Source organism: Musa acuminata, chromosome BXJ2-11, assembly GCF_036884655.1.
Source record: "Musa acuminata AAA Group cultivar baxijiao chromosome BXJ2-11, Cavendish_Baxijiao_AAA, whole genome shotgun sequence".
Classification (NCBI taxonomy): Eukaryota; Viridiplantae; Streptophyta; class Magnoliopsida; order Zingiberales; family Musaceae; genus Musa; species Musa acuminata.
The window spans coordinates 1,546,954-1,566,862 of record NC_088348.1 but is presented as its reverse complement, the minus strand read 5'-3'; the positions used below and the strand labels follow the sequence as shown (position 1 = coordinate 1,566,862).

At 37.8% G+C, this 19,909-nt stretch overlaps 1 protein-coding gene and 1 pseudogene across 2 annotated transcripts; one reads left to right on the top strand and one right to left on the bottom strand.

The window, feature by feature from the left end:
• Window positions 1-49: 49 nt before the first annotated feature.
• LOC103970839 (transketolase-1, chloroplastic-like) lies at window positions 50-3,364 on the bottom strand (annotated as a pseudogene).
• A 6,296-nt stretch (window positions 3,365-9,660) lies between these two features.
• Window positions 9,661-19,646, top strand: LOC103970194 (lysine-specific demethylase ELF6). 2 transcript variants are annotated; one of them, XM_065133902.1, is made up of 7 exons: window positions 9,661-10,845; window positions 10,916-10,994; window positions 11,131-11,198; window positions 13,089-13,239; window positions 14,851-15,515; window positions 16,056-16,700; window positions 17,248-19,646. In XM_065133902.1, exons 1-7 carry the CDS (start codon window positions 9,903-9,905, stop codon window positions 19,428-19,430), a joined length of 4,734 nt encoding a protein of 1,577 aa, XP_064989974.1. In that variant the 5' UTR covers window positions 9,661-9,902; the 3' UTR covers window positions 19,431-19,646. The 2 variants fall into 2 exon arrangements, with proteins under 2 accessions (XP_064989974.1, XP_009382141.2); XM_009383866.3 differs by having other exon boundaries at window positions 14,842-15,515.
• The last annotated feature ends 263 nt before the right edge of the window (window positions 19,647-19,909 follow it).

Below are 19,909 nucleotides of genomic sequence, written 5' to 3'. Positions count from 1 at the left end.
TAGCTGGGCTAATATACTTGACGTTGGATTTGTCAAAGGACATGTAACCCCTTTATAGCATGCCTCTGGGATTGATCATGTAATTACATTTGGATTGATGAGAAACTGTTGTTTGACATCACTTTCTCGTTTCCGTCGGCATGTCGGAAGACTAACATACGAGGAATAGCTCGAAGGCCGGCCAGTTGCTTCACCGGCTGGTGTGGGCCCGTCCTCCCCGAGTCCGATGGAGTCATGCGTGAACACGTACAGGACACCAGCATGGCTCAAAGCTGACAACCTGATGGAATTCTTCATGTAGTCGGAGAACGTGAGGAACGTCGTCGCAAAGGGTTTCAGTCCACTTCCACGCAAAGCAATGCCGTTTGCGATCCCAGCCATGGCGTGCTCACGGACTCCATATCGGATGTTACGGCCCCTCGGAGACGCAGGGAGCTTGAAGTCATCGTACCTTTTTAGATAAACTTGCTAAGTCTGCACTACCACCGATCAGTCCAGGGAGCACCTTCACCAGCGCATTCAGGCATCTCTCGGAGTATCCACGGGTAGCATCGACAGGGTCGGAGGTCGACCATTTCTGGTTAATGTCCATGAAATCTAACATGTCTGAAACATGATCTACTACGTAAAATATTTCTAATCTAACGCAACTAGTAGTCGTTAAAGAGTCGATTACCGGCAAGGAAGCTTCCCATCCCGAAGGCAGCCCACCATCAAGTAGAACCTTGAAATCTTTAGTTTCATCTTTGTACTTGGTCTCATAGTACCTTAAAATGGAGTTCCACTTTTTCTCCAAATCTCCACCATGTTCTTTTCCTTTGCATTTCCCTGTGAAACCATCGGACGTTTGTTATGGGAAAGAGATGAAATAGATAGACTGCTTCGAACAGTAAACATGATATGAGAGAAGACTGCTGCAGACAAATGTTGCACCTGTACACCAGAGGGATGACATGAAATGGCTGGCGGTCCTCCCACTTCACCATCCTCTTCATTCTCGTCACATCATCCTCCTCAAAAGTAGCATGATGTGCCTTGTAGGTGCCCTCCTTCTGAGACAACCTTCCGATCAATGTCCTCACCTGAAGAATCGATAAATTCCATGGTATTAATCATAGACCAACGTACTAAGACCGAGGGAAAGATCACCATGCCTCGATGAATGTTGGTCTGCCAGTCTCGTTATGAGCACATCGTATTGCGTTTTTGAATGGTTCGACGTTCTGATGTCTGTTGTCCACCGTGATCGTGATCCAACCCAAAACTTCAAAGCGTGCAGAGATGTCTTCGGAGAAGGCGAGATTGGTGTCTCCATCGATTGTGATGTGGTTGTCATCGTATATGATCGTGAGCTTCTTGAGCTTCCAGTGTGCAGCTAAAGAAGCAGCTTCGTTGGATATGCCTTCCATGGCATCCCCATCACCCATAATGCAGTATCTGCAATCAAATAACCAAACCAGCCCATCGCTTCAGCAACTACGTCGACAACAAGCTTGAAACCAAAACATGGTCTTTTGCTCTTGATCAAACTAATAACTAGCTTACGTTCGATGATCAACGAGGACAGCGTCAGGCTTACTGAACCTTGCGGGAGCAAGGCCAACTGCATTTGCCACACCTTGACCTAGAGGACCTGTTGCGTTGTTGCATCAAGTGCAGTTCAGTGATCATGTGACAAGACAAAATGGAACAAGGAGAAGAGGAGGATGAGAAGAATGCACATGTCTTTAAGAAGAATGCACAATTCGATTGCCGGAGAATTGATTCATAGTAGTTATCTAGGTAGTTATCATGTTCCAGATAGTTATATGCATGTTTTAAAAAGTAGTCCATGATCTAACAGTTATAGAGTAGTTTCTACACCTAACTTAATCACGGGTGACATGTGAGATAGTTACCATTAGGTCCTATAAGGAATATACACTTGAAAATATCTTGTAAGTGTTCTATGTCTATCCTCTTGTTTAAATACTATATCGGTTTTTTTGATCGAAAGGAATTTTTTTAATTATATTATAGCATTTCATTTTTATCATTTTCTTGTTCCTTCATCCCTAACAAATACCCAATTTACATAATCTCTTCAAATCTTCAGGACAAAGGACCCGTTAATAGAGTATTGAAATTGAAAGAGGACTAATAGTCCCACCGTTAACAATGCTCCACATCCTAATAACTTTAAAATTTTTGAGTTAAATTAATATCTAATTTCATATATACCATCAATTTTTGATGTTAATCACACCCAAGTGAAAATAAATAAATAAATAAATAAATCAAAATTGGGTGTGTTGGTCGCACCCAAGTGAACTAAAAAAAAGAAAAAGTTATAATCAAAATGTTTCACCCACAATTTAATAAATTAATTTTGGGCTTAAATTTGTTAGGAGAAAATAAAAACAAATCTTATAATACCATATTCAAAGAAGTAAAAAAAAAAAAAAGAATAAAACACAAATCAAGAATTACATGATTTATCCAAACTGAGCTACGTCGATAGATCTTCACTATAGGAAGAAAAAAAAATACAAGTGTGTCAAAACACTGCCTCTCAAACTCTTAACAGCTTCTATCTCTATTGCATGCACACTGACCTCCTCTCTATTTACAGTGTGTGTAAGGAAATCACATGTAATTTATCCTAGTTTGTAGCCAGAAATCAGAAAAGTGATCAATCTCATGCATATTAATGAATTTGAAATCATCATTATCGATTTTAACATGCTTAGAACATAACAATATCTAGTGCGGCGAGCATTCTATGTTTGAGGAAGTTACTTTGAAAAATGAGAAATTAACCTATTGTTAGAACTTGATCTATTTAGTGTCATAAAAACCATAATCTACTATAAAGCTATAAAAAGTGTTTATATCAATCTCCCAGTGACAGTCTTCTTGATTCAGAACTTCAATTTTTGTAGTTAATTCATAATTAATATCTCTCTCTCTCTCTCTCTCTCTCCAAATAACTTCTCTTATTATCAATTTGTCATTGTTATTATTTCTTGAAATATTATATATATATATATATATATATATATAATGGTTAAATTTTTTTGATAAAATTGATATATAATGGTTAAAATGGTTAAAACTATAATTAACTTGACAAAAAAGCTTAAATAATATTGAACAATATTCAACACACCTGAACAGATTCGAAACCGGTGAGGTGGAGGCACACGTCCTGAAGCAGGCATCCATGGCCGGCGCTGAGCACAAACCTATCCCTGTTGAACCACCTTGGATTCTCGGGGTTGTAACGCATGACGTGCCGATAGAGATGATACGCAACGTCGGCCATCCCGAGGGCCATGCCGGGGTGCCCCGCCTGAGCGTGCTGCACGGCATCGACGATGAGCATCCTGACGTTGTCCACGGCCCTCCGGTCCACGGAGCACTGGAAGAAGTCGTCGTCGTCGTCGTCGTGTTCCAGCTTCTCTCGCGGGACGGACCCATTCGGTGATCTCTTCAGCTCATCCGCCCATGAGAGCCTGTAGTCCTCGGGCGCATGGATCTGCGCTCGCACTCGGCGGGCGCGAAGCTTCCTTGCAGAGAAAGCTTCCTTGAAGAGACGGCCATCGAGATCAGGAGAGCCGGAGGTGAGAGAGCGAGAGAACAAAGGCTCTGTTGTTCTCGATGGTAGCTTTCAACACGTTGAGAGAGAAAGATCGAAGGCTTACTAGTTCTCTGCAGAGGCTTTTTTCCAACGCGTGGAAAGAAGTGGCAAAGCCACGAAGCAAGCAAACGGAGAAATGGGACGGTCCTGTCGAGGTGTCGGAGGCATAACCCTGTATTGAATTATGATCTAAATCAAGAGCGTTTCCAAGTACTGTTTATCATTAACCATCTACACATCTAAATGAAGTCGTGATGTGGTTGGAGATGAGAAATTCTTATCAGATGAATTTAATTTCTTGTTAAACAGAATCATCACATATTTCTCCCATACATATTATCATTTTAATCTATTCCCTCCCAAAGTTCTTCCTTTTTGTTTGCTTTCTTATGGCCGTCATCATTCTGAGTCGAGTTCACTGGCAGCACACTAATTGCCAATATCCTACATATATATATTAATAAGCTGAACACACCATTACATCCGACCACTTGTTTTCACATAGTAAGAGGTTCGAAGGAAGCTACACCGTATCCATATTATTTGCTTCTACATAGGTGTATATCACAGAGCTTCATGCATCACGAAGTTGAAGGGCGTGCAGGATACGTATCTGCTTCCTTGTTTGTGTAGGGAAGTCATGGGCACTTCCCTTTCAAGGCACCTTGCCATTGACAAAGATTTTTGTCGTCAACGTTATAGATCTTCTCACCTTTAGCGTTCTCGTTCAGTTCATAGGTCATCGTCTTATCCTTGTCACCTGAGCGTTTTGTGTTCATCTCAGTGAGTTTGCTCACCTGGTGGTTCATGCCTTCTTTGTAGCGATCTCTTGCCGTCGTGACTGACACCATCAGAACCAGTATTACGAGTGAGGTGATGACCAGTTTCATCTTTTCACCTATGTATGAATGAGTCCGCACATAACTTAATTGGACATTAAGCAAAGAAATCATGCTATGTAGTAGAGAACACACAAGGAAACTAACCTTTGATTCAAGGGAAGCTCTGAACTCTGGAATGAATTCATCTGCAACGGGGTTTATATAGACTGCTTCAAGAGATCGGTCGTGGAAAAAAGGTATATTATTCAACAAGCAGTTGATTGCAAAGAGGAATGTCGAGGAGAGGGCTAGTGATCTGACGGTGGTGGAAGGACTGTTTGGGTATCACTGCCTGCCTAAATCTTGCTGTTCTCACATATGTTGAGGCTTCGCATGCTCTTTGATCCGAGACCAAAACAAGTGTGGTCTAATCATTTTGACAATGCTGTAGTGATAAGAAGCGCAATTATGTATTCATTTCTAGAGAATACATACATACATACATACATATATATATATATGTATATATATCTGATTTGCTTTTGAAGTTTAAGATGTAGAGTTGCAATCCTGTACAAAATTTATGGGCATAGATATGAAATTTTCCCTGAACAACAGTGAAGAAAAGGTTAATTGCAATCTGTACAAAAGTTTAATTGGAAGTTTACTTGGTCACACTCCACTTGATATAACATTTGGTACATCTTTATCATCATGATTTATACAAAGTCTTAGCCCAAGTAAAATACATTGGGGTATGACAAAGAAAATTTTAAGACATCTGAAGGATACCATTAGCCATAGATTATGGTATTCTACTACTAATGAATTTTTATGTTTTGGTTGTTTAGATAGTGTTTGGGCAAGTTCTATTGACGATCGCAGAAGCACAACATGCTTTGCTTGCTTTCAATATTAGTAGAGGAGCAATCTGGTGGTCTTCCAAAATGCAATCTTTTGTAGCACTTTCATTCTTAAAATTTGAATATAGCAGCTTGTCAAGCTATCCAAATGAGACAAATTCTAATAGATTTGATGTGCGATCAAAGGGATCCAACTATAATTTTTTTTATGATAATCAATCTACAATTATTAAGGGGACGAATCCAATCCATATATATCACTTCATTTCAGAACAAATCAATAACAACGACATAAAATTGGACTGTTGCAATAAAAAAAATGGCTTGCAGATATTTTTATAAAACCCTTGTTTTTCAAGACGTTTTTATTTTGTCGAGAAAAATTAAGAATTTAAGACATTAGCAGTATGGGGGAATGTTAAGATACTGCTAATGATTTAAATCATCTAAGAATCTTTAGATAATAGTTTAATTGATTTGTGTTACATAATTTAGATATGATCACGATAAATCCTAATATATTCAAACACTATTTAGATTGTAAATAGAGATTAAGGTTTAGGTTTTGCATATGTAATATAGAGAGCAATAGGAGAGAGGTTGCATAGTTTAGGTTTCTTTTAATAAAAATTTCTTATGTTTTGAGTTAGATTGATTTGTTAGTGTTTTTTTTTTCCCTAATTATCAACATCCTTTTTTTTATAATCAATTAACTTGTTATATAATTGTTGTATTGATGAGTCACATGCTCAAATTGTTGTATTCAGGTTTTTATATTCACCTTTTAAACTATTAAGAGTATGAACAATTACTTCTTCATCATTAAGGGGATAATCTATTACAATTACATCATTTATAGTATTTTTTAGATTATATATATAATTAATACTAATACTTTCCTCTTGTATTATTTTAATTATGGTAAATAAAATACTTAGCATGACCTATGCTTTATAACTTGGCCTATGCTTATGTTATAGTATTATTTGAAGAGCTTAGTGGTACTATAATATTAGTAACTAAGGCTTGAATGACTTACAAAATAATATGCTTTTGACATAATCATAATTTATGATTATAATTTATCATTAAAGTTGGTTCTCTTAGTACTTGAATATTTGTCAAGTATATCATATCCAAATAAAAGATTGATGAATTATACTTATAATAATATATAATTATCATATTTAAATAACTTAAAAAAATTTTATAGTGATTGCATTAATGAATACAAGCCGTCGAATAGTTTGAAAAGAGTATCCCGAGTAGAAAGAGGAAAGGAATCACTTTTGTATATTTAAGTAATGTATACTTATACAAATCTTAACGAAGATATTATATATATATTATAATGATTGATTTTTAAATAAAAAATAAATTAAAAATATAAAAAATATCATAATATTGCTATATCATGATCTATGTCATTTTCAACTAGTAATAGATTGCCGAGAAGAATATTGAGGAGGGAGAGATAGTGATCTGACTATGGTGGTAAAACTGTTTCTACATCACTGCCTAAATCTAGCTTTTATGACATAGCTGATGCTTCAATTCGCGTGCTTCTTTGAGACGGCAACAAATGTTGTTGTCTAATCATGGTGACAATGCTGTAGTGATAGAAGACGCAATTATCTTTTCCTTTTCTTGATCATATATACCCAACCAAAACTTTCGTTGATACCATGAACACATAAATGACTGATTATTTGGAGAGGCTGCACACTAATGTCGATCACGTTGTATATGAAGGTCACAAGCTGCAGATGTTAGTATAAAATCTATAATCATGTTATCTTGCTATCTGTAATACGAAAAAAAAATTATGTTAAAATTAAAATCAAATAAATTAAATCTAACAATATTACGATGTGCATACCTTCCACATAATCTTGCAGTAGAAACATTTCTCTTCGTTGTTGTTGGACTTAGTATATCAACAACATGAATACAGTAATAATTTCAAATATTAGAGTGTAATGAATAAAGTTATATAATCCACACATTTTTTGCTTTTAAGCTCAAAACTAACATTGACAGTAGAGCAGTTGGTCGAACTGAAGTACTTAGCTAAATGTAACATAGAAGATAAAAGTGGAGATAATTATATATTATGCATGCAATTAATCATATTTAGCATTTCAATTTTATACTTTCGAAAGTTATAATAAGAACTTTGTATTTACGAAAGTGAAATATTTAACTATGTTGTTTCAATATTTTTTTTAACCTTCTGAAATAATTTTTTTAATATGAATTTTAATATATTTATTTTTATAAAATAAAGGATTCTAATATTACTTTTGAAAATATAAAAATAGAGATACTAAAGGTAGCTAATTATAAAGAGTAATATACAATTATCGGGATAAAATATGATTGAGGATGCATATAAGGTAATAACATTTGCTTGGTGAGTTTAGCTCATCTAAACCCTAAATACTACCATAAAAATAATCTGTCTAATAAGCACATAAACTCTTCCAAAATATAGAAGAATTACACAGAATAAATCTTTCATGAAAAGTATCTAAAAAAGAATCATAAATGTTTTATGATGATTCGAAGAAAACACAAAATCTAATCCTCGCGAGAAGATGATGAAGCAAATATGATAAGGAATTGAAGTGTCCATAGTGAATGCAAAAGCAATCTTCTCACGATGCTTCGGAGTATAAACTAATAAAAAAAGAAAAAGAAAATAATGCACTAGGACAAATATTTTTTAGAGTTCATATTGCTTCGAAAGGATAAAATCACCCATCGTAAAAAATGAACACTAATCCATAAGATGCTCATAAAAGAAGGAAAAATGACTCGATTACCAATAAGCAAAATTTTCATTAACAAATACTATAATACACCATTATGTGATCTTTTAGTTTACTGTGTAAAGAAAGATTTAAAGAGCCAATCTCCCTCCCCATTCTTCAACCAAATGTCATGGCTTCAAACGAGGTTGGTTTTGGTGAGTGCTTCTTTTAAGACCATCGTTTAGGACACTCGTGCATTATAAAAGTAGGATTTGCATGCGTTTGATCTCCAAATCCAAAGCGATCGTTGACTCATGGGGGAAAGAAGAATCGAGTCTTCTTGTCGACGAGGGTTCAATCTAGGGTTCAAATCCTAGATTGAGTCGTTTTCATTCATGTCATCCTCCGGAAGAAGCTGTTTGGCAGCACTGCTACGGAATGACCTCAACAAAATGGGACATCTACATGCAGAATGGTCAAAGCGTAGAAACCCCAGCAAGTAAAGTCATCATCTCTGGAGTGCTTCAGCAAACACTACACCGATGCGCCTGAGATAATGGAAAGCAAAGAAGAAGAAGAAGAAGAAGAAGAAGCATGTTAATTAGGTTATCTCGTGATCCATGGCAGTGTGCCACTGGCACTCGTCTTCTGCGTTTGTTACTACCTGTTAAGCTCCTCGACAGGGCTGTATCATCCCTTGGGAGTTGCATATGGATCACGCAACCGCGGAGGGAGAAATCGCAGTCATTGGCACGATGTACGGGTTTGGCTGCTAAGTTGTTCGTTCCTTGGAAGAACTCTCCAGTCTCAGTTGATCTCTCTCTCGTCGGATCATGAAGAACTCACTTTTCTCTCTTTTGTCAATAGCAGTGGGGCGGCTTTAAATGTTCATGCACCTGTTATATATGAACATGTCGAGAGACGTGATTCTCCAACTCTTTGAATGATGTAGTATTACGAGGATGGCAAGAAACAACATCAGTTCCTCATGTCAAGATTGAGTTGCTTCACATAGTTTTATTCCCGGAATAGAGTGAGCTTTTGGGTGATAAAAATATATAACATATATGTATATATATTAAAATAAAATTCTCAGGACAAATATATAATTATACTATAATTATATAAAATATCATAATTAGACTGATTCAATCGATCTATAAAAAAAGAAGAGAAAATGATAAAAAAAAGATTAGATGGTTGTCTCTCAAATTAAATGTATATTAGGGTATTACATAAAGAAGAACATTATTAGGAAATTCTAGAAGTAGGGATACTTTTTGAGAAAAAGTATAAAAAAGAGAGATTTTTTTTTGGAGAATTCATCAAAAAAAAAAATTATTTATTTATTTTATATCATAATTATATTATAATTATGTAAAAAATACTGTAATATATAATTATGAGAATTCCTTAAAAAATGATAATTAATATATATATATATATATATAATTATATTTTTAATATCATAATTATATAAAAGTAGCGTAATTGATCGGTGCATGGGGAGGAGGTCAGCCGCGCCCGCGTCGATCGTGGCCTGACCGAACCCCATCGAGTGAGCGAGGATGGCTAAAGGCTTTTTGCGTTGTCGGCACTACGACCACCGCAGGCATCGGCTAAAACTAGGGCACCAGTCGCACCGCCCAGTGACACTCAATCTGCTCCCTCTTCCTCGATACCCGAAGCCCTCGATGGCACCCCTCAAACCCCTTCCCTTATCTCCTTTTCCCTCTTCTTCTCTCCCCACCTAATCCGCCCCCAAAATTGTCTCCGATCCTTGCCTTATCTCTTTTCTAGGGCTGTTTCCGGGGAAGCGAGGACCTGGAATTGCCTCTCCACCTCCATGTCCGACTCCTCGGAGATCCCCGCATGGCTGAAGAACCTGCCCCTGGCGCCCGAGTACCACCCCACCGAGACGGAGTTCGCTGATCCCATCGCCTTTATCTCGCGCGTCGAGCGCGAGGCCGCCGCCTTCGGCATCTGCAAGGTCATCCCCCCGCTCCCCCGGCCCTCCAAGAAGTTCGTCCTTGCCAACCTCAACCGCTCCCTTTCCGCCTCCCCCGACCACTTGAGACCGCCTCCCTCCTCCCCCCGCTCCCCCGCTGCCGTCTTCACCACCCGGCACCAGGAGCTCGGGGCGCGACGCGGCCGCGCCCTCCCCGTCCAGAAGCAGGTGTGGCAGAGCGGCGAGTTCTACACCCTCGAGCAGTTCGAGGCCAAGTCCAAGGCCTTCGCTCGCTCCCAGCTTGGTGGGATCAAGGAAGTCAGCCCTTTGCTGATCGAGACCCTCTTCTGGAAGGCCGCTTCGGAAAAACCCATTTACGTAGAGTATGCCAACGATGTGCCTGGGTCGGGGTTTGGCGTGCCGGAGGTGCCGTTCCGGTATTACCCTCATCACCGGAGGAAGCGGAAAAGAGGGCTCAATAGGGGGAGCATCCAGGAGCCAAGACGCATGTGCCCACAGGCGATCGGGGAGCGTGAGGGCATGGGTGGTGTCGGGTGGAAGCTATCAAATAGCCCGTGGAATCTTCAGGCCATCGCTAGGGCCCCTGGTTCGCTTACTAGATTTATGCCTGATGAAGTGCCAGGAGTTACCTCGCCGATGGTATATATTGGGATGCTGTTCAGTTGGTTTGCCTGGCATGTGGAGGATCATGAGCTGCATAGCTTGAATTTTCTTCATTTGGGCTCTCCGAAGACTTGGTATGCTGTTCCTGGAGATTATGCGGCCACACTGGAGGAGATTGTTCGTGTTCAGGGATATGGAGGAAACATGGATCGGCTTGGTACGGTAGCATAGTTGTTTTCGGTTACACGAAGCGATGAGGTTGATTATCTTCTTTTATGTTTTTTCAGCGGCTTTAATTATGCTCGGAGAGAAGACAACATTGCTATCTCCTGAAGTTCTGGTGGCATCAGGGGTGCCATGCTGCAGGTGAAATTCTTATATTGGATATGTGATTGTGCCTTTAATCTTATTGAAGGTTTAACGCTGACTGGATGACATTGCTGAAATGTCTATATAAACTTTGGTTTTCTAAACTAAAATAGTTATGGTCACACTGTTTTAGGTTAGTACAACATCCTGGTGAGTTCGTTGTAACATTTCCAAGGGCTTATCATGTAGGCTTCAGCCATGGTAAAATTTCGCCCCAGATCTTCTTACTTTCTAGCAAAATATAGAAAATTTTGGTATATCTTTTCTGTGGACAACTATGATGTCATTATCATTGTATCCCTGATACTTTTCAGAAATTATAGGTTGGTTGTTATGTTACAAGCTAATTCCTATCAAGTTTTTTTTTGCCTGATTGTTGTTAGTGCTTCTGATAATCAATGTTTTGGTCATTGTTAGAAACTATATAACTTTGGAAGATTATTTTAGGTGTTGTTGTAGCTTATTATGCCATTCTAGTGCTTACAAGAATTTTTCTGGTAGGCAATTTATTGAAAACATTTAGCCTCAATTCTTTGAGCCAATACTTCTAAGTCATTCACGCCACAGGGAGCTTAATCCACCAATAACTTTTAAGACAGCTTAGAGTCCAATTTCAATTATTTTTGTTATTGTATGTTGGCTGGTTTTGATGGGGAGCAAAGAGGTTGAGTTTGCCTACCCCTGTGTTGTAAAGTTTTAGATAGATTGTGGGCTGATGCTCATCTTATCATGTTCACTATAACAGTTTTCTGTTTTTGATAGAGAGTAACTTGTTGATTTTACTTACTCCTGTCTGTTATAAAGTTCTAGATAGTGTAAAGCTCCAGACTGATTGTTCTCATATTATCAGGTATTTGGTAGAGTTGCACTTGAATGTTCTTGAAAATTTATGTATTTTTGATATGCCAGTAATATCTTTCTTTCTTGATACTCTGATTATATCTTCCTTTCTTGATTTTCTAACACATCAATCCTTCTCACTTTCTTTTTTGCTAAGTTGTAATAGTGTCAATTTTTTGTCCGAGAATACGCCGCATTGGCGGGAAACTTGTGCATTAAATTTGTTTTTTAATCATACTCTTGTGTCCCATTCAACTGGAAATATATTATGTAGCTTGAAAGTCTTTCATGTTACATTTTATGCTTCCTTGGAAACTATACTTTAGCATGCACCTCAAGTAATAGGAAATTCCATGACAAATAAGAGAACATGGTACTATAATGTTTATGCAACATTTACAATGATGAAATAAAAAACTCTGGGGAGGTTAACATTTAAAGAAATGGAAAATAGCTCACTGTTGGGATGAGTTGAATGAGGTACTGTGGAACTGTACTAGTAAATACCATGTATCTTTTGCCTCAGACACCATTACTAGTTACAAATTTATGATCCCTAAGAATATGTCAGACTTTAAGATCTAGGTGAAGATGAAGATGAAGTTGAAGAGGAGCTGATTGCAAAATATGAAGATGAGGATAAAGAGGATCAATAGTAGGATGCACTTGCATCATCACAACTTGAGAAACTGATGTAGTTGTTTGTAGTGAAAGCAAATTGATGCTACCAAAAAGGGATTAAAGTTACTGTAAGGTTTGACAAAGTTGAGGACCTTGGGTCATGTAGATATAGGGAACTATTGACTGCTCTAGTGGGCTCTTATATTATAGTCAATCCCAAATCTCAGCTTAGTTAACCATGACTAATAAATTGCACAACATATGAAACATTAATGGCATGTTCAGTTTTACATGTGAACGTATGCAAACTTTCATTTATGGTTTAATTAGACTAGACAAATAAATGGAGTAAAGCTTGTCAGTTTATGTATACTTGTTGCTTTCAGGTCTTTACATGCTTTAGTCTTGTATCCATTTGGTACTTTTCTTGTGGTTAGGGTACTTCTATTCTTTAATTGAAGCTACCAAAATGAAAATAGTTCTTAATGTCATTTATCTTGTATGAAGTCTCTCTAATCTCATTAAGGATAGACAAGTATCTGGGGTAAGATTTAATTTTTTTTACAAGTTTCCATGTCAAATGCCTGTTACACCTGATTTTATTTATATGTTGTCATGATTGCACAATAGGATTCAACTGTGGGGAAGCTGCTAATTTTGCAACTCCCAAGTGGTTAATGGTGGCAAAAGAGGCTGCAGTGCGAAGGGCTGCCATGAATTATCTTCCTATGCTCTCCCATCAACAGCTGTTATACATGTTATCAATATCTTTTATCTCAAGGTTGGTTATTAATAAATTTTTACAGCACAATTTACAGTTAGTCATCATTTTTCCCCTCTACCTTCTGATCTGTATTTTCTTCTATTGCGAGAGCAGCGTGAAATTTCTGTAGAAACCTAGCTTATGTAATTTTCTACAACTTTTGCAGATTGAGTCATCATTTTTTGATTAAAGCTAAAACCCTCTTTATTTAATTGTAACAATATATTTTTGTTGCCTTGATCTCTTTCAAACCATTTAAAAGTGATGGTTGGATGCATAAGGCTCATGCTAATGCAGAGTTTAGGCAAGGCTAATAGATGCAGTGTTCACCTAGCTTACAAGGAGCAACCTTACTGTGGCATTCAGGCTCACCCTCTTCTTTCCAGTCATTATTATGATAGTATGATTGGAAAGTCTTTACACCTTTGAGAACAATAAAGTTGATGCGACTTACTGTGTAGCAGGAAAATCTATGCTATAAAGGAGTCAGTATGCTCCTTATTAAAGTTGTGGGACCTTATGTCGATTTTGGTTGTCCCATTTGTTGGTGCTTACTGGAATACCCTATCTCACCTCGTATTCTCCTTTTACTGGTCAGCCATTTCCACATAGCTAGATCACTCATATTGGCTATATCTTGATATAAAATTATTTTAACCAGCGCCTGCCAAAGACCATAGATTAATCAAACTAGTCTTTTGGAGTAAAATAAAACAGATCTAAGACTCTTTAAAAAATTATTAATAATCTAATAATTTAATTTTAGATAATTTTATGGTCTAAGTTCGTAAGTAGGTGCTGAGACGATACAGAGACAGAGACATTCTCTCCCGCTTAGCTACTCTGAGATTTGGTTTATTATGACTATTTTGGCAACTAGTTACAGTTTGCCTTCTTCGATTCACAACCATTACCTACTTTATAAAATTCATTGTATTTGAAATATCTGTAGTGTTGTTTTCTTTTTACAAGTTAGAATTCTCTTCTCTGAAATATACGGTGCTGATTAAGTTGTTCTTTATATTATGTATTGCCTGAGGAGGATTTGAGAGTGTGGGGCTTTAATTTATTATTGAATACCATAATTTAAGATTGTACACATTTTGCTTATTCACAAACTTGTATGAATCCTTGGCTCATGCACTCATTTTTAGAAAGCGTGATTCAACTTGATTCTCCAAACAAAACACTTTCTCTGCTATAAGAAGGGTTGGCTAACGTGGTACAGATCAGAAATTAACTACAAACATTGGGACATTCAATGTTAAGTTTAAGACATTTACTAGTGGATAATTCCTAGTGGTATTGGTTTATGTTTCTCTTCAGTTTTTATCGAATCTCTGAACCCTGGTGTTTAGATCAAGGATTTACACACCACATTAGACTTATTTCTGTATGTCTATATGGTGCATATCCATGTGAAAGTTTTATAATTGTTACTGGCACATGCCCCATTCTGGTTCAGTTTTTAGCAAAAAAAAATGCACTTTGTCTAGCATGCTATCAGTGATTTAGACTGTTTTTTTTCTTTTCATTGTTGGTGTCCATACTTTAAATGAGTGGGCACCTAATTCTAGTTTTTTCTCCAGTTTGAATCTGGTGGAATTGTTTTAATGCCAGTGTTCCTAGAGAACTGTTGTCAGGTGCACGGAGTTCCCGTCTGAGAGACCGTAAGAAAGAAGAACGAGAAATCCTAGTCAAGAAAGCATTTCTGGATGATATGATGAATGAAAGCAACTTGTTGTTTGTACTTCTTGCAAAAGCAACAATCTCTAGTGCAGTGTTGTGGGAACCAGAGATGTTGCCTGCCACGTGTCTTGGTACCCAAGTGCAGCAGTCTTCATCCGTATCATCTGAAGCACATGGGCCCACAAGTGGCGACCTTCATGGAATTAAAATGGAGTGTCAATCCATGGGTAAAGATTCTCTTGACTATGAAGGAGATGCTTGCTGTACTCAGGATGCCCATGAAACAACTGCTGATCTTTCCGGCAGATCATCTCATTCTGCTTTATTTTCAGAGGCTAATGAGAATGCTTGCAATAATACTGAGGGCATCATGGATGTTGATGAAATTGATCTACCATTTGGTCTTGATGTTGATTCTGGATCATTGGCATGTGTTGCCTGTGGAATTCTTGGCTATCCATTTATGGCTATCCTGCAACCTTCTGAAAAAGCATCCAGAAATATTATTGCTGCAAATTCTAATGAATCTCATCCAAGCCTTGATATATCACAAAATTTGAACCTTCCTTCCTGCCAGCCCTGTACTGCCAAAAAGTTGGATTCAGGTAATTTGTCTTTTTGGCCAGTGGAGCTGTAAATTTTGTAGACACACAGTAGGCAAGTTAAAGACTTTTTCCAGCATCGGACGTATTTCTTGTGTTGATTAGCATGTTAGTGTGATGACTGTGTTTTTGTTACAAAACCCATTTTTGAGTGACATAAGCATTCACCATAAAAAAATTCTTTGCCTCTAGATAACAACCTAGGACATGCACTTGCATTATGAATATATTTTAAGCACTCATTATTATATACTTGTACTATAGCTCATCAAAATTCATAAGATAGAATATGTTCCATCCAATCACTAGTTGACATCTTTATACTCTGGCATATTTATCATTAATTGCAATTGAATCTTAACTATTGATTGCAAGACATATTACAAAGTAGAATGATGCTTGATGAGAGAATGTTTAAGTTACATTGACAATGTACTGTTAGCCACTTTTCTTGATCTCTATTGTATGATTGTTAAGTACAGAAATTCTGATTTTCATATGGAGTTGTATTAACTTGCTTCATTTTTTGAAATAATCACGAAGACGAATGTGTTGGTGTTGAGGAGCAGAGAAATCTGGATGCCAGATCTAATTCACATGAGGACACGGTCAATGTTTCTCTGGTTGAAAACCGAAGTGCTGTCGAAGAGTCTTTATCAGACACTACACCAGATATGCTTGGTGAAGATGTTGAGAGAAGCAGATTTTGTCATTTGATTGGACCCGAAAAACTATCCACCGTCAACTCATTGCCTGTTAATTGTGCAAGCAATGAGGAACATCAACAGATTCTGAGTTTAATGGAGCGTCAGATACACGAATTGAGAGCTCAAGATAAGAATGATGCATGTGTTCAAGCAAAGAGAACACATTGTAGTTGTACATATGAAACGACAGTTGTCTGTGGACAACATTCTTGTGACAAAATGAAAGAACCTGGGTCACATATATCTTTGACAAGTCATTCAGAGGTTGACAATAAAGCATGTCAAGGAGACTATCCTGGTAACATTTCTCTTGATGAAACAGATGATGTGCCAGAGAGGAAATCTTCAGATGAGATTTCAAATTGGAATACATGCAATGGATTTCTAAGACCACGAATCTTCTGCTTACAGCATGCACTTGAAATTGAGGATTTGTTACGGTGCAAGGGTGGTGTGCGTGTGCTTATTATATGCCATTCAGGTGTGAATTTATGCATTGATAGCATTAATATATATGTTACATTTATTATCATTTTCTTCTAAATTTTCCCAATTACAATTTTTAAAGCTGTTGTTCTTGTATGCCATGTCTTCTTCAATTGGTACTGGTCGAAATGTGTTGTAATTGTGGTAGTTTGCTCTTGTAGAGCAAAAGGTTGGAATGGTTTTGTGTCAGTGAAGCATTATTGAATTCCTATTAGTACTGCTAATTATATCTTGAAAAATGAATGGATGTGTATGATACATGGTCTTTGATTTCATTGTTGAGAGTCTAGTGATGAAAAAAACATATACGAGCGACGGACATCTCTACTGAAAAGTTCATGCTGTTGATACTTATAGATCATTTTATTTTTTTCATGGAATAAAGTTCATCTTTATTCAAGAGTCAGATAACTTCATCTCCTTATAAATAGCTATAATTTTTTTTCTGAAATACCAGAAGTTATTTTCTGTTCTTACTGAATTTGTTTTCTTATAGTGATATAAGCAGGATTTCTTATGGTGCTGTTATTTTGTTTTTGCAGACTATCTCAAAATAAAAGCGCTTGCCATATCTATTGCTGAAGAAATCAACATCCGGTTTAACTGTGAAGATGTCCCACTGGTGAATGCATCCCCGTCAGATTTGGATTTAATCAATGTCTCAATTGATGATGAAGGACATGAAGAAGATGGGAATGATTGGACGTCAAAATTGGGTCTGAATCTGAGATACTGTGCGAAGCTGAAAAAGCAGTCTCCATCAAATCAAGAACATCTCACATTATCCTTAGGTGGAATCTTTTCTGATCCTTCTCCTACAGCTGTTTCAAATCTCAAGTGGCTTTCTAGAAAATCTCGTACTCCCCACAAGGTAGTTGGTGTGATCCAGTCAAAATCCCAATTTGATGCAAATAATGAAAAGTGTGAGCTAATAGATGGGAATACAAATTCAATAACTGATTCTGCCAAAGTCACAGAAGTTAATCGTAGCCTTGAACCACATCAGATAGGAACTATGCATCATAGTCTCCTTATAAAAGGTATGCTCAAAGAGTCAGGCAGTGGTAACACAATTGTTAAGGTTGATGACAGAGGTGATGAAAGAAGAAAATGTGGTTCTGCAAACAAAATTATTAGTCAAATGAAAGATGATACTGGCGATAATTTGCATACCATTCCTGTCCTGATTGCTGAATGTCCTCAAATGCATCAAGTGAGTTGGGTAACGCTGAGGGTTACCACATATAGTGAGTCTGTTCCTCCTGTAAAATTGCCTGCAAGTCATGAGTCAGATGTTGGATATTCTGAACGGTTAGAGATTCACTCCGATGGGCTAAGCTTCAAGGAAGCAGTTTGTGAACCTGTAAAGTCGGCTAGCAAACAGCCTTTTGTGGATCTGGAACTAAGTCAAGGGTTTGAAGAAGCATATAGATCACAAGACAAGTTTTGTAGTTCTGATAAGTCAGAAATTTTAGCAGATAGATTGACTTTAGAAAGTGGAACTTCTGAAGCTCAACAAGTTAGTGCTGTGGATACAGCTAATCTAGGAGATGAGTTCAATGGAAATAGGGAAGCAGCTTGTGGGACTAGTAGAAGACCTCTCCATTATTCTTTGGAGAATTTAGAGGATAGTTGCAGAACTTCGTTGTCCAACGACCAGTTCCTTTGTCTATCAGAATCACTAATTAATTCTGAAATACAGCTTAATAGTCTGTCTGTCCAGGAACCTTTAGGTGATGACATGGTTGCCAATCCTGCTAATTCAAACATGATGCCTGACATTAGCATAAACGATGGTAGTAAAATGTTGCAAGAGATTTTGGCAAGGACTGAACATATTGCTGATGGTGCAAATATCATTAAGAGTGAAAACTACGTTGCTGTCAATAATTTGGTTGTTAATAATTCTGAAATGCTGCAGAAAGCTCACTGTGCTGATGAAATGGAAGCCTTTGTTAAAGCTGATGGGAAGACTGCTTTTAACCATTCAATGAAGTTGGCTGAGATTCTTGCCATATCAATGGCCGAAGGCTCTGTTATGCAGGAAGTGCATTCAATGGAGCTTTGTGTTTCTGCTGATAGCTCTTCTTTGCTGAATGGTGCACAACCAAATTATCATAATCCAGCAAGAGTTGATCTTATACAATATGTGAGGCGGAGAAACAAAAGAAAGAGACAACAAGAGCCGTCAACAGGATGTCAGGATAGCTCAGTTTGCTTTGTACGAAGCCCCTGTGAGGGGTTGAGGCCACGGAATTGGCTCAAAACGGATGTCAAGGCTGACATATTTACACTGGAGAAGAGCTCTGCAATCAAGGAAAGGAGAAGACCAGGAAACTCGATTGTGCAAAGGGAAGATAAGAGCAAGGCTTTCAAGTGTGACATTGAAGGCTGTTTTATGAGTTTTCAGACAAGGGGAGAACTTTCACTGCACAAGCGTGACCGTTGTACAATTGAGGGATGTGGAAAGCGATTTAGCTGTCACAAATATGCAGTGCGCCATCAGTGTGTTCACAATGATGATAGACCTCTTAGATGCCCATGGAAGGGCTGCAACATGACCTTCAAGTGGGCATGGGCCAGGACCGAACATGTCAGGGTCCACACGGGAGAGCGTCCCTACAAGTGCAAGTTCTCTGGGTGCGGGCAGACATTCAGGTTTGTATCTGATTTCAGCCGCCACAGAAGGAAAACTGGGCATTATGGCACACCTTCTGCTGGATAGTTGTGGATCTTATTAAGCCTGCTTGTACTTTTTAGATTTTCCTCTAGGAAGGAATTGTTAAGATATTTCTTTTAGAAGTTCAAGTGGAGTCCACAGTTTGCTAATATTGCGGTATCTCTTTACAGACTGATACCTTTGTCTGAGATATTGCAACCTTCATTGTTGATCTTTGTATTGCACTAAGAGCAATCCAACTCAATGTACCATTATTCTTTAGAGCTTACTCTGTTTCATCAAATTCTTCCAGTCGTCTCTTCTTCACTAATGTCTTCTTGTATGACTGATCACAGTGCTGATGAAAAGCCACTGGTAGACATAATGTATGTAAAAATGTCTCTTCTGAAGGTCTGGGCTCATCCTCTGCAGTTTGTCTCATCGCTCAAATGATTGTTGTCGCATTTTCTGTTAGTTTTTGTGAATTGTCTTGTCTTGCCTTGCTTTTACACCTTCCATGGGATGCGTTTGGTTCTCCTGATGGC